Source organism: Acinonyx jubatus, chromosome B3 (genome assembly GCF_027475565.1).
Source record: "Acinonyx jubatus isolate Ajub_Pintada_27869175 chromosome B3, VMU_Ajub_asm_v1.0, whole genome shotgun sequence".
Taxonomy (NCBI): domain Eukaryota; kingdom Metazoa; phylum Chordata; class Mammalia; order Carnivora; family Felidae; genus Acinonyx; species Acinonyx jubatus.
Window position 1 is genome coordinate 68431224 of NC_069386.1, and position 12267 is coordinate 68443490.

The following is a 12267-nucleotide window of genomic DNA, read 5'->3' on the forward strand; positions in this document are numbered from 1 at the left end:
AGCAAGAAATATGCCACTGACAGGGAAAGAATAAGGCCTTTGGTAGAAAAGAATTAGTGAGGACATAGAAGATATTACCAAAAATAAAAGACACGAAGTTGAAGCATCACTTTACCAACTGCTGAGTCAAAACGTAGAGTATGCTAGGACAGACTCTAAAAGAAAGTCCTTTCTATCAAAGCAGCTTTCTTACACACAGTTCAACCTTTTGAAAGTTTTTATTATAGATATTTTCAAATATACACAAAAGCAGAGAAAACAGTAAAATGAATCCCCATGCACCTTTTACTCCAATTCAAAATATAAACATTTGCCAATATTCTCAACTTTTTGGGGGGGGGGTGCTGGGTGGTGGAGTACATTTCATTTCACTTGTAGATACTTCAATATGTATCTTTACAGACAAGGACTTTACCACAATGTCTTAAATACACCTAAGAAAATTCACAATAATGCATTAAAATCATTTAATACCAAGTACATTGTCACATTTCCCTGACTACCCTAAAGGTATCTTTTACTCTTGTTTACATCAGGATCCAAATAAAGCCCACACCTTGCATTTGGTTGGTCTGCTTTTTGTCTGTAACAGCTTTCCCTCTCTTCCCATCACTCCTCCTCCACCCCATGCCATTTATTTTTTGAAGAATCTGGCTATTCAGTAAAATTTCCCATATTCTGGATTTGGCTGATTGCTCCCTGTGGTGTAAAGTAGTATATTATAAAGTTTAATCATTGGCTGTAGAGTATGGAAAAGTGGACCAAAACAGATGTGGTCTGTGACCAAAATGTTCAAAATGTTTCAGAGAATACTGGAAACCCTTAAAAATATATAAAATCAGAGGATGATACAGATGAGCTAAGAAGGTACCAAATCCATGTATTTTTATGAAACTATCCATCTTACTACCTTCTACAATGTTATAGCTCACAGAGTGCCAAAGTAAAATGAACAATATTCAAGAACCACAGTCACTTGACCCTTGAACAACACAGGTTTGAACTGCATGTGTCCACTTACACTTGGATTTTTTTCTATAAATAATACAGAAAACACATTTTCTATCCCTTATGATTTTCTTAATAACATTTTATTTTCTCTAGCTTACTTGATTGTAAGAATACAGTCTATAATATGTACAAAAAGGTTAACTGACTATATTATTGGTAAGGCTTCTTCTGGTCAGCAGTAGGCTATTAGCAGTTAAAGTCTGGTGGAGTCAAAAGTTACATTCAAATTTTCTATTGCATGAGGGTTGGTACCCCTAACCCCTGGGTTTTTCAAGGGCCAAGTATAATATGAAAAATATATTTAAAATAAGGGTAATAGTCATTGATTGGCAATACAATGTAATTCACTTATTTTGGTTTGGGGCAAAAACTTAGAAGTTTTTTGGAAAAGTACAGAAAAGTACTTGGTACTTTGAAGTATGTTCTTATGGGGGAAAAAAAACACAACTAGCTAGTTCTCCAAGTTGCTTAGTCAATCATTATTCTGATTTAACCCTAGATCAGCTGAATACACTAAACGTAAGTGTGTAGTGTAATGGCTCCATGGGCAGATAAATATTCTACTCTATAAGACCTCCTGACATTTAAGGAAAGGCCTGCTGTGCCTATCTGCTCACAGCGAAGTCCTAATCAGGTGGGAAAGTTCTTCTCAAATGCACAGCATTAATCACGCTTCTCTTCCGGGCTATGGTCTTCAATGCGGGCTTTACATTAGAATCATCTGAAAAGCTTTTAAAAACTACTGATGCAATTAAATCAGAATCCCTGGGAAAGGGGCAGAAGTATTTTCTAAAAAGATCTCTAGATCATTCCAATACGCAACCAGATGAAGCATCACTGCTCTAGTGGGTACATTTCATTTGCCTTTACCATACTATGTTTCTAATTTTTGTTTATATTTCTATCCTTTTTTTTAAGTTTATTTATTTATTTTGAGAGAGACAGACAGCACAAGTGGGGGAGGGGCAGAGAGAGAGGGAGAGAAAGAGAATGCCAAGTAGGCTCTGCCAGTGCAGAGCCCAATGTGGGACTCAAACCCACGAGATCATGACCTGAGCTGAAACCAAGAGTTGTACGCTTAATTGACTGGGCCACCCAGGCGTCCCTATTTCTAGATCTTTTTTTTTTTGGCTTAGAAGATCTTCAACTCAATATGTATTTTATTGAGTGCAAATTATATGTGGCATGACACACTATACTAGGTGCTGATGATACAAAGACAACTTTGTGTTCCTGTCCCAAGAACTTTGCTGCCTAGGTGAGAAAGATAACATACAAAATCAACAAAATTAAGTGAAATAGGTATTATAGTAACAGTCTGCATAAGGGATACAGGGACATAAAGAACTTATCTATTTTATCTGGGGGTGGGGGTAAATCAGAGAAAGTTTCAGACAGAAGGTGACTCTTTGAAGGAGGGACTTATCTTTGAAGGAGGGACTTATTACTTTTGCATCTCTACCACCTAATGCCCCCCAATAAAAACTTGTTGACAGTCACCCTTGGAATTGGTATATTTAGAGCTCCTTGACTTAATGGATTTTAGTTTTACTCCATTTCAGAAACCCACTCCCAAGGCTGCATATTAGATCATCTTAACACTGGACCTGCCCCACCTCTGAAACAATTAACTCCAACATTCAACTCTCTGAACACAGTCTTTAATCCTTCTACATCTTTCACTACAACTTTACTCCATCAGGACCTCCAGTCTCTAAATGTCTCCATTTTTATCTCAGTTCATCATTTTCCTTTGCTAAATTTTTCTATTGTATTATTCTAAAATTTGCTGTATTTTTCTTTTTTTGGTGTTTTGCTGTATCTTCATTTTTGTATTTATCACACAGCATTATAATTTATAGGAACATTTGTTTGTTTTCTCTGTTAGATCATAACTTTCCTTACAACAGTTATTGGGATTTTTTTTCTTGCATCCTTGCATCCTTAACACCCAGGACAGGGCCTGACTCCTAAGAAGTGTTCAGTAAATGTTTGGTGAAGAAATGGATAAAGTGTTCTGGTCATTTTCACCACTAAACTATAAGCTCTCCAAAGGCAGAGACTGTCTCATAGGTATATTTCCTATAATTCCTACTGGAGTGCCTTATACATAGCAGAGCCTCAGGGAGCATTTGTTCAATCGTAAAAGGGTGAAATGTATCAGAACCTGTGTAAGACATATAAAAATATGTCCCTTGCTCTTTTTGGGTATTATTATTTTAACAATCGTTTAAGATAACAAAATAGTTATAAGGCAAATGTAAATAATGTTCATCATGACAGAGACAAAATGATATAAGCACTGGATATAAGTCAGGAGGCCTGCACTTTTCAGTCTTGGCTTTCCCACTCTGATCTACAAATAACCATCTCTGTAAGCCTTAGTTTCCCCATTTTTATTTTAATGCTTATTTATTTTTGAGGGAGAGAGAAAGACAGATCATGAATGGGGAAGGGGCAGAAAGGAGGAGACACAGAATCCGAAGCAGGCTCCAGGCTCTGAGCTGTCAGCAGAGTCTGATGCGGGGCTTGAACCCAAGAACCGTGAGATCATGACCTGAGCTGAAGTCTGATGCTTAACCGACTGAGCCACTCAGGTGCACTCCCTTCCCATTTTTTAAAATAGAGTTTGACCAGAATTCAATTCTTGTTGTTCTTCAGAATTCAATTCTTGTTCTTCTTCAGAATTCAATTCTTGGTCATCTGAGGTTCCCTAACATGCTATGCCTCTTAAAATTTTTATTATTAAAGTGATGCATCCTCAATCTAAAAAATTGTACATGCCCTTCTGAATTGTTTAGGTAAAGGAAAGTTCCCATTTTCCACCCTATTTTCATAACCCACCAGAGGTATCCACTCTCAACAGTTCCTTCTGTATCTTTAAGGCATTCTTCATGTAAAAGCAAGTACAGTCTAATATTCTTGTTTTTATTTACCAACTGCACAATCCTATAAACTCTAATGGAACCTTAACAAAATGAAAGGAAAATTATAAATACTTTGATAGCAGAAAGAATTACCTACTCAAAAGGCCGACAGGAGAAAAACTTAAAACACAGACAGAAATATAAAATTTCGTGTTTCACCCCCACCCCCCTTGGTTGTACAATGTAATGTGAATAAAAAGTGTATGATGAGAAAAGAAATTTAAGGTGGGAAGCTAATATATGGAAGAAATGTGAGAGGCATGGGAATTGTGGAGAAAAGAGAGATAATCATACCAATGTCACAACCACAGAAGGATGTACATATAAAAGGCCAAAAAAAAAATCACAGAATTCTAAATATTAAAATAGCAAACACAATTCTGAAGTATAGTATGAGCTTAAGGACAGAATCACTTGTGGAAAATGCAGCGTTGTTTTCCAATACTGATTCCAGCCCAGAGACAAATGTAGATTAGTATGTCCTTGATTTTCTTGACAACAGGATCCTGTGAAGATCTATATCTAAGTCTAACAAGGGCATCCGCGTATTAAGAAGCCAAAGATGAAATAATTGTATTTTTGATCAGTCCCTCTAATAGTGGGGAAAATATAGGATTCTGGTTGTCATAATTTTTTAGAAGACAGAGAAAAAAATAGGTCATTAGTAAAATACAGAACTAGTTTCCTGAGAATATAGTGGAAGTTGCAGTCTAATGGCTGGACTGTTAATTTCTTTCATTTGGTATCATAATATTTACACATTAAGGAGTATGTTAGATAAAGAGCCAAGCTTTAACTTCTATACCCATTTAACAACATAGATTTCACCTAGATAGGTCCCCAGTTTTACCTCTGTAGTGTAAAACGATACCATTCCATACTGTAAATAATGCTTGTAAATAAGGGAAGAACAGCCTGGATAAGGATCCTGTTCCACAAGGCTCGCACATTACAGAAATAAGTTCACTTTTTAAACAGAATAAAAATACAATTCCAAAATATATAAGTACAAGACTAATAGCAGTTAGCTGTAAACTGCCTAACAACAATTACAGCATTAAAAAAATTAACACTGTTATAGTCTTTACCTGGTATTTTTACAACCTAAATATAGTATGATGGATACAGACTAAAACTACAATTTAGAACTAATTTGGAGGAAGAGAAAATGATAAATTATTTTTTATTCCATTCCATGGTATAAAGTGTGTCAAGAAATTGAAAATAGTTAAGTCCATATCTCCATAAAATAGTCAAGGATAAGTGAATTCTAAGACTACAAACTTTACCACATCTACCTTGTTTCCAGACATTCAGAAACACAAACACAAATAAGGAACTAAAATCATTCTGGTTTCCTGCACCCTTTCGGTTAAGAGGAACAATACTTCCTGACACCGGAAAATGTCAAGTCAGTAGCTGAAGCTATGGTTTTCAAATTTGGGTAGAATACCATTTTAAGAATCTTTAAGCGTTTTAAGAGAAATTTTCATTACTAGACATACCTACGTTATAATTTAGCACAAAACTAAACATATAAAGCAGTACAGCAATTCTCAAACTTTTGTACTTCAGAGTCTGAAAAATGTTATGACCTCTCATCTCCTTTCTATCATTACATCACCTCTTCCCACTAAATCCTGTAAAAACTTACAAACCAGCTAACACAAATTAGTGTAGGCAGCTTAAGGTTTGTAGTGGTCAAGGTAAGTCAGAAAGTGGCTTGTGTACTACTATTTCCTGACTACAAAGACTCAACACATTCCATCTAATGTTCAAAGTGAATAAATTATGTAGAAATCAGACCCTAAAAGCCTCTCTACAAAATTATATGGGAATTAGGCCCTAAAAGCCTCTTTACAATTTCTCCATTCGATAGCAAGGACAATAGATCCACCAGCCTCATCCTGAGTAAGCTAAGCTTCTTGAACTGCTGTCTCTGTAAGATACAATTTTTTACAAAGAATTCGGTGACATAATATCTGAAATCTTTGTGCGAAAACGGTAACTAAGATATGATCATTAACTACTCCTGGTAACTAGCCTTAAAAGCCAACTGTAATATTCTGACCCCAAAGCTCTCCACTGAATTTCACCATTTAGGATTCTCTGTGCTGAAAAACTATTAAATTCTTTGATATTTGCCCTAAACCAAAACACTCATTTCAATTCTAAGGAGGCAAAATGAAGAAGTCGAAATATAAATTTGCTTTCCTTCTTTCCATATACCTTCCCACATGCCAAATTATTGGTGCCGAGAGTCACTGTGCTGACCATTATTCCAAAGGGTTCCTTAGGCATCTCAAAAAGAGGTACCTTGGTTCCTGATGATTACTGTATAATGGAAAAGTGATTTTCCAGTAGACAACCAGATAAATAAGCCGGTAATGAAAGTATCCTGTCATCTGTGTTTCTACTTACCCTCCGTGACATCCTGGGGGTTAGAAGTCCGGTCACTAGCCGGATCCAGTGCAACAGTTGCCAGTGAAGTGGTGGCTCCGGACATCTCACTCATGGGCTCACTCCGGCTTGTTTCCGGCACACTTTCCCGTGAGCTAAATCTTACTCGGGAACTGGACCGGGAGCTGAGGTCCGGGCTGGTATCTGACAAACCAGGAATGTCATCGATCTTTGTTGGTGTCACCATGAACCGAACTGAAGCCATCTTGGTGGTGGTTTCTGGAGGATGCATTATTCTTTCTCTTTTCCTTTATAAGAACAAAGAAAAAAGGAAACCCCCGCAAAATCCTTCCTCCTACGCTAGCTACTTTTGATTGTAAAATAGAAAAGATAACTTAAAAAACCCTTCAATAACCTTGATTTACACCACAAAAAGTTCCTTCTCAGAATTCAAACAGACTATCCCAGAAAGTGCACTACCATTAAATATTTAAGGAGGAAAAAAGACAAAACGATGCCAAACTCGTGTAACTTCCTTTCTTCAGGGGGAAAACAAAAAGTTATCTAGCTATCTCCCCTGGTTCAGCACTGCGACCCCAGCGCCATGGTCTCAAGAGAAGCTGGTGAAGCGTTTCTCCCCTCGACCCCCAGGTTTCCGCCGAGGTAGTTAAGTCTTTTTTATCTGGTAAATGTCCCACGGTTCTAGTTGAGCAAAGTGCGCGCAGGCCCACCCTTATCAGGCGAATACAGCACAGATCAGATTGCGAAATGGTATACACCCGGCCACCTGTTGTGTATCAGGTGAATACCCCACAGGTTTGGCTGGGAGGTGTGTGGAGAGTCACCCGATGTTTTTGAGGCCAATAATCCACTTGGGTCTGGTGGGAGAGATGAGCATGCATAACGAGAAAAATACCCCACACTACTGGATACAGGAGAATGAGGAGAAAAGGGTGAGCAGAGGATGCAGGGGCAGAGCGGATTCTCGTCTCCAAGAGGTCTGCGGGGGTGGCCCGCCCGCTCTTCGGGCAGAACGGTCCCTCGGATCTGGGAGGGGGCGGCTAGCGAGCGGATCGAGACCCCTCGGACTGCAGCTCAGGGTCGTGGCAGGTCGTTGCTAGTCCATCGAGCCCACGGTCTGCTCGCTGGGTTTCTCCTGCGTGTGACAGGACGGGCCACCCCTTTGCCGGAGGACGCCTTCTCCCCGACCAGGGCGCGGCGCAGGTCAGGCCCTCGCCGTTCTTCCTTCGGGTCCTAGCAAGAGAGGAGACGGCCCCGTAGGCTGGCCCGGGCTGAACAGGAGGGGGCAGCGGGGATGAGGGGAAGAGGAGGTCGCAGGTGCTGAATCCCGGCGCCAGCTGATGCGGGTGCGCGCGCAGCTGTTGTTTACGAGCCGGTAACTGTTTCGGAGCAGCGCGCAGGAGGGCTCCGGCTGCCGGGGAGGGCGCCCCCTCCCCGGGCAGACGCCAGAGCAGCCGTTACGTGACCTCGCCGCCCCCGGCCCCGGGCCCGGCGGGCTGTGCCAGCGCCGCCGCAGCCCCTCCCTTCCCTCTCCGCTCGTTCCTCATTCGAGGTTAACGGTCCGAAGAGAAGCCTGGGGGAGCGGTCGGAGGGCGGTACCGTCCCGCGAGTGCCGAGGAGCCCCGCCCAGCCTCTGCAGTCTGCGAGGCGACGTTAAGGGCTGCGCGCATGCGCTGCTGAAGTCGCAGCGGGCCTGAAGGGCCACACTTGGGAGGCCCGGAGGACGATGGGAATTGTAGTTGCGTGTTGGGGCCTGAGCAACGAGCACGGGAGAAAACAAATCCTTTTCCTTCTCAGTCTTGCTGTGTTGCACAAACTCAGGTCTGGAGGCGTTCGGGGGAGCAGACAATGCCGTTTGCCCTCAGAACCTGAAAACCCATCTCTTTTTAATAAAAGCGTCTCTGAAAATACCGTTCATAATTTCTTTAAAAAAATCACAAACCTCCCATACCATACACCTACGTATGACCCTTACTCAAATTTTTGAGATGTGTTTTTACAGCACTGTATCCTCACATCTATATATATTTTGTGCTACATTTTCCCCCCATCCTTAAAATGTCTTTTACCACATGCATAGTTCATGCCATCGTGTACACAATGTATACAATTTGGTCAATTATACCTCAATAAAGGTGAGCGGAAATGCTATTTTTCGCTTTCTAGTTAGACGGAAAGCTCCATTAAATAAAATGTCTTCATAATTTTTTTTTTTAAATGTATTTGAGAGAGAGCGCGAGAGAGCAAGACAGTGAGAGAGAGAATCCCAAGCAGGCTCTATACTCAGCGCAGAGCGCAACACGGTTCTCCATCCCACAGACCTGGTATCATCTCCTGAGCAGAAATCAAGAGTCAGATGCTTAACCAACTGAGCCACCCAGGCACCCCTATATAAAATGTCTTTAATTTTAAACCTGGGGAAAACAAGAGATACTTTTTTGTTCCAATCCCAGTGTTTTCCCTACTACTGCCACCAGAATATTTTTCTTAGCCTGTTTATTTAATACCTGAATAGAGTGTTCAGTAAGTTTTGACTTATCAATGCTTTTGTTTTAAAGTTACTTCCTATAGCTTTAACAAGACATTTAAATTTAACAATCTGTGTCCTGGCTTTGCCTGGGTCCTTATACCTCCCAGGGTAAATGTTTAAGCATCATTCTTAGCACTAGGTCAGAACTATACTGAAAACCTGAGCCAGGAAATCCCTTTTTAGCAAATGACACACAAAGTCCAAAGTCTGGTTAAAATGAACCAGGTTATAAAAAAATAAAACAAAACCACAAAATAAAAAATATCCAGGTAACAAAATGAGAATTCCCATTTAAAATGTAAACCTCCTTAAAGTTTGATTCTTTCAAGCTTGATTCTTGCTCTTCAAAGCCTGTGATTATTAACTCAGGTTCACAGCTTTCCTGAGGAAGAAATTCACTTCCTGAGGGATGTCTTTCTCAGGCAGGCCTGCTAAGTTATTCAAATCTCAATAGACTTTCTCTTTATAAAGAAATGGTGGATTTCTGCAACATCCAATTTTGTTTCATACCACACTGTATTTTCATTCACTTATATATACTACCTAATACCAATAGACTATAACTTTTAAAATTCTCCAGTTTTTGAGCACATCTCAGAAGATATTAATATCTAGAGAATCTCTTAAGGAAAAAGCCCTGGGTATTCAAACCAGTCTGCCTTTTCTCCTCTGCTTCAATTAGGAATATTTCCAGGTCAAAGTCTTTTCATTTCAGTTTACAGAGCAGGTAGCATGGAACAATGGTAATCCTTTTGGGGGGCGGGGGTGGGTAGTGGGTTACTTATAAAAACAAAATTACAGTCAGTATTATAAAACATTGGTAGAATTCATTTACCGACTTTGGTGCTTAAGAAGGTTCCATAGCAGATCCTTTTTCTAGTTATTTGCAGAATTAACATTTCTTCCATCATTATCCCCTTAACAGGATGTTAAAATTTCAAATGTTTTTATTTATTTTGAGAGAGGAGAGAGAGCGCACATGCAATTGGGCAGAGAGAGAGAGAGAAAATTCCAAGCAGGCTCTGAGCTATCAGCGCAGAGCCCCATGAGGGGCTCCACGATCATCACAATCAGATCATGACCTGACACCCAGAAACCCCAGGATAGGGTAACACTTTAAAGTCCCTCAGATCCAATGCTAAGACCCCAGAAGTGAACAGGCTAAGAAATTAAAAATTGCTTGACAGGAAACGAGTATCTCATTTTACCATTCCTATAAGTAAGTAATTGATTCAACAATCATCTGTCTTCTATTAACTATGACCCAAGTAGAAAGATTTTCTTTTTCTCGGCAGTCAACAATTATCCCTAACTTTTTAACTGAGATCGTCAGACATCACAGTCCAAGAGAAACATAATTATTCCTTTCCAGGACCAGTGATGATAAATCAAATTTATGCTGATTTAAGTTACATCTGCTTCCAGAGTCTAGAATCTTGATGCAGTAGAAAACGATTGTATAATTAGAACACAATCTCCATAAAGCAGTTTTAAAATCAGGGGCACTAAGTATTCAAATCCAATGTCAAAAGCCACAAATGGGAAAATTGGGAAATAATGAGTTGATTAACTTGACAAAGACAAGAAGAAGCAAGCTAGCATTTCTTGAAAGCTTAAATACAGCATTTTCCCTCATCATCCCTTTACTATGAATTGGCTGAAAAATTTATGGTTGCCCCATAAGAGCAGCTTAAGTCCTAAGAAATCTTGCATTTTTTTTTAATTAACCCCAAAAGTAGCTTAAAAAACCAGCAAAACCCTGCTTGAATCTCTCATACGCGATTTTCTAAATTAAGATCCATGTAGAATTCCACAAAGTAGCTGCCTGCCAAGGAGAAAATAAAGTTAGGTGTATGTGAGAAGGCAACTCCTTAATGGAGAAAACGAAAAACCTGGGAATATTTTCAGAGGGCCAGTAAATATGCATTCATTGATGCATATTATTTATTTAATGAACAAAGGCATTCATACTCACAACGGTTCTATTTATAACACACTGTCGCTATATTAAGATCCACCACTGAACTCTATCAAATTTAGAGTTGGAAGAGAATTTAGAAATGAGAAAAGTGAGACTAAACAAGTGACTTTCTCAAAGGCACGCAGAGGGGAAAATCCTGGTCTCCCGACTTCCAATTCACAGCATCCCCTCTACAGTATAGCTGCTGTTATTTTTCAAGCAACCCCTCCGAGTCAAAACGTCATTTCAAGGGGCAAGGAATGACTTCAGTGACAAGAGGGGTACTTCTGAGTGAATGCTGACGGTTGTGGAAGAGTCTCAACCATTCTTCCCGTTCCCCGACACCCCATCCCGCGCACTACCGCTCCTGCAGTGACTGAAGTTTTTCTTCCAAGTACCACTTGTACCCCTCAGGTGCTCTTCCCTCTCATCTCCCTCCTTTCTTCCCACAACGTACAAAACAAGAGCTCTTTCAAATCAATTTAATAACCTGGCAGCGATTAAAAATATGGAAACATTCAAACTTGTTCCCTTAAGAGGTATGCTACCATGACTGTTTCACACAAGCATGAACAATGGTAACGATGAAACCGATTCCAAAGAGCAAGGATGATAAGAAGGCTTCTAGGCTCACACACTGAAGAGCTTGGTTTCAGAAAGTCTCTTGAGGGGTAGCAGAGGAGACATGAAATTTAAGGGGCCCTCAGAGGACAGGGCGCGGTTGCTGGGTCATGAGCACCTTGAAGCGTTTCTTGATGGTGATTCGGTGTCGAGAGTATTTGTCATCTGGGGAGAACCGAGCAGGATGAGCCGAGCAGGTCTGTTGTCCCATAGGGTCAAGCTTCTGCTCGAGGAAGAAAGAGAACATAAGCTCAGTACAGGAGTGGTGGGAAAACTCAATCCCTGGAGTCATAAGGGAGACAGAGGCTGGGATGGGGAGGAGGCTGCGCGAAAAAAAAAAAAAAGATTAACAGGAAGACAGGAGACGCAACAGTTAGATCAACAAGTCATACACTCCTGCCTCCATCACTCCTGGTTTCTGGGCTTTCTACTTCCCCTCACCCACCTAGGCAATTCGGTGGCTGGTCTCAACCGCTCCCCCACCCATGTTTCTCGCCATAACCGTTTCCAACCTGTCTTCTTTTCTCACCTTCAGCGTATAGACCCGGTCTCCCTGATCGTTGAGGTAATACTGGAGAAACATGACCACACCGAAGCCAGAAGTTCCAATTCCGTCTGCACCTCTTCCTAACCGCCGCCAGTCTCACGTGTTTGTCAATTTCCTTCCCCTGGAGCCGGAAGAGTCTTTCTCTTTCTCTCTCAAGGCATACCGGGAAATGTAGTCCATTTAGGTCTTTCTCCAGCTGGCCAGAAGGGGGCGAACTATTGCAGGATCTGGCCCAGTTGCAACCCAGTTG

The 12267-nt window shown here is 40.7% G+C and overlaps 2 protein-coding genes across 3 annotated transcripts in view; both read right to left on the bottom strand.

Annotated features, from left to right (window-relative positions):
* The window catches only part of SLC12A6 (solute carrier family 12 member 6), an 81136-nt gene extending 73036 nt beyond the window's left edge, over nt 1–8100 (bottom strand). Inside the window, exon 1 of one of the 2 annotated variants that reach the window (XM_027066866.2) lies at nt 6360–8100. In XM_027066866.2, coding sequence (XP_026922667.1) covers nt 6360–6630 — 271 coding nt within the window. In that variant the 5' untranslated portion in view covers nt 6631–8100. The remainder of the gene's footprint in view (nt 1–6359) is intronic. The other variant, XM_027066865.2, reaches the window with a different exon arrangement.
* Nucleotides 8101–11317: 3217 nt separating this feature from the next.
* Nucleotides 11318–12159, bottom strand: NOP10 (NOP10 ribonucleoprotein). Its single transcript, XM_015066426.3, has 2 exons — nt 12000–12159; nt 11318–11693 (listed from the first exon to the last, which is right to left on the bottom strand). The coding sequence occupies exons 1-2, from the start codon at nt 12051–12053 to the stop codon at nt 11553–11555; spliced, it is 195 nt and encodes a 64-aa protein (XP_014921912.1). The 5' UTR covers nt 12054–12159; the 3' UTR covers nt 11318–11552.
* Nucleotides 12160–12267: the final 108 nt, after the last annotated feature.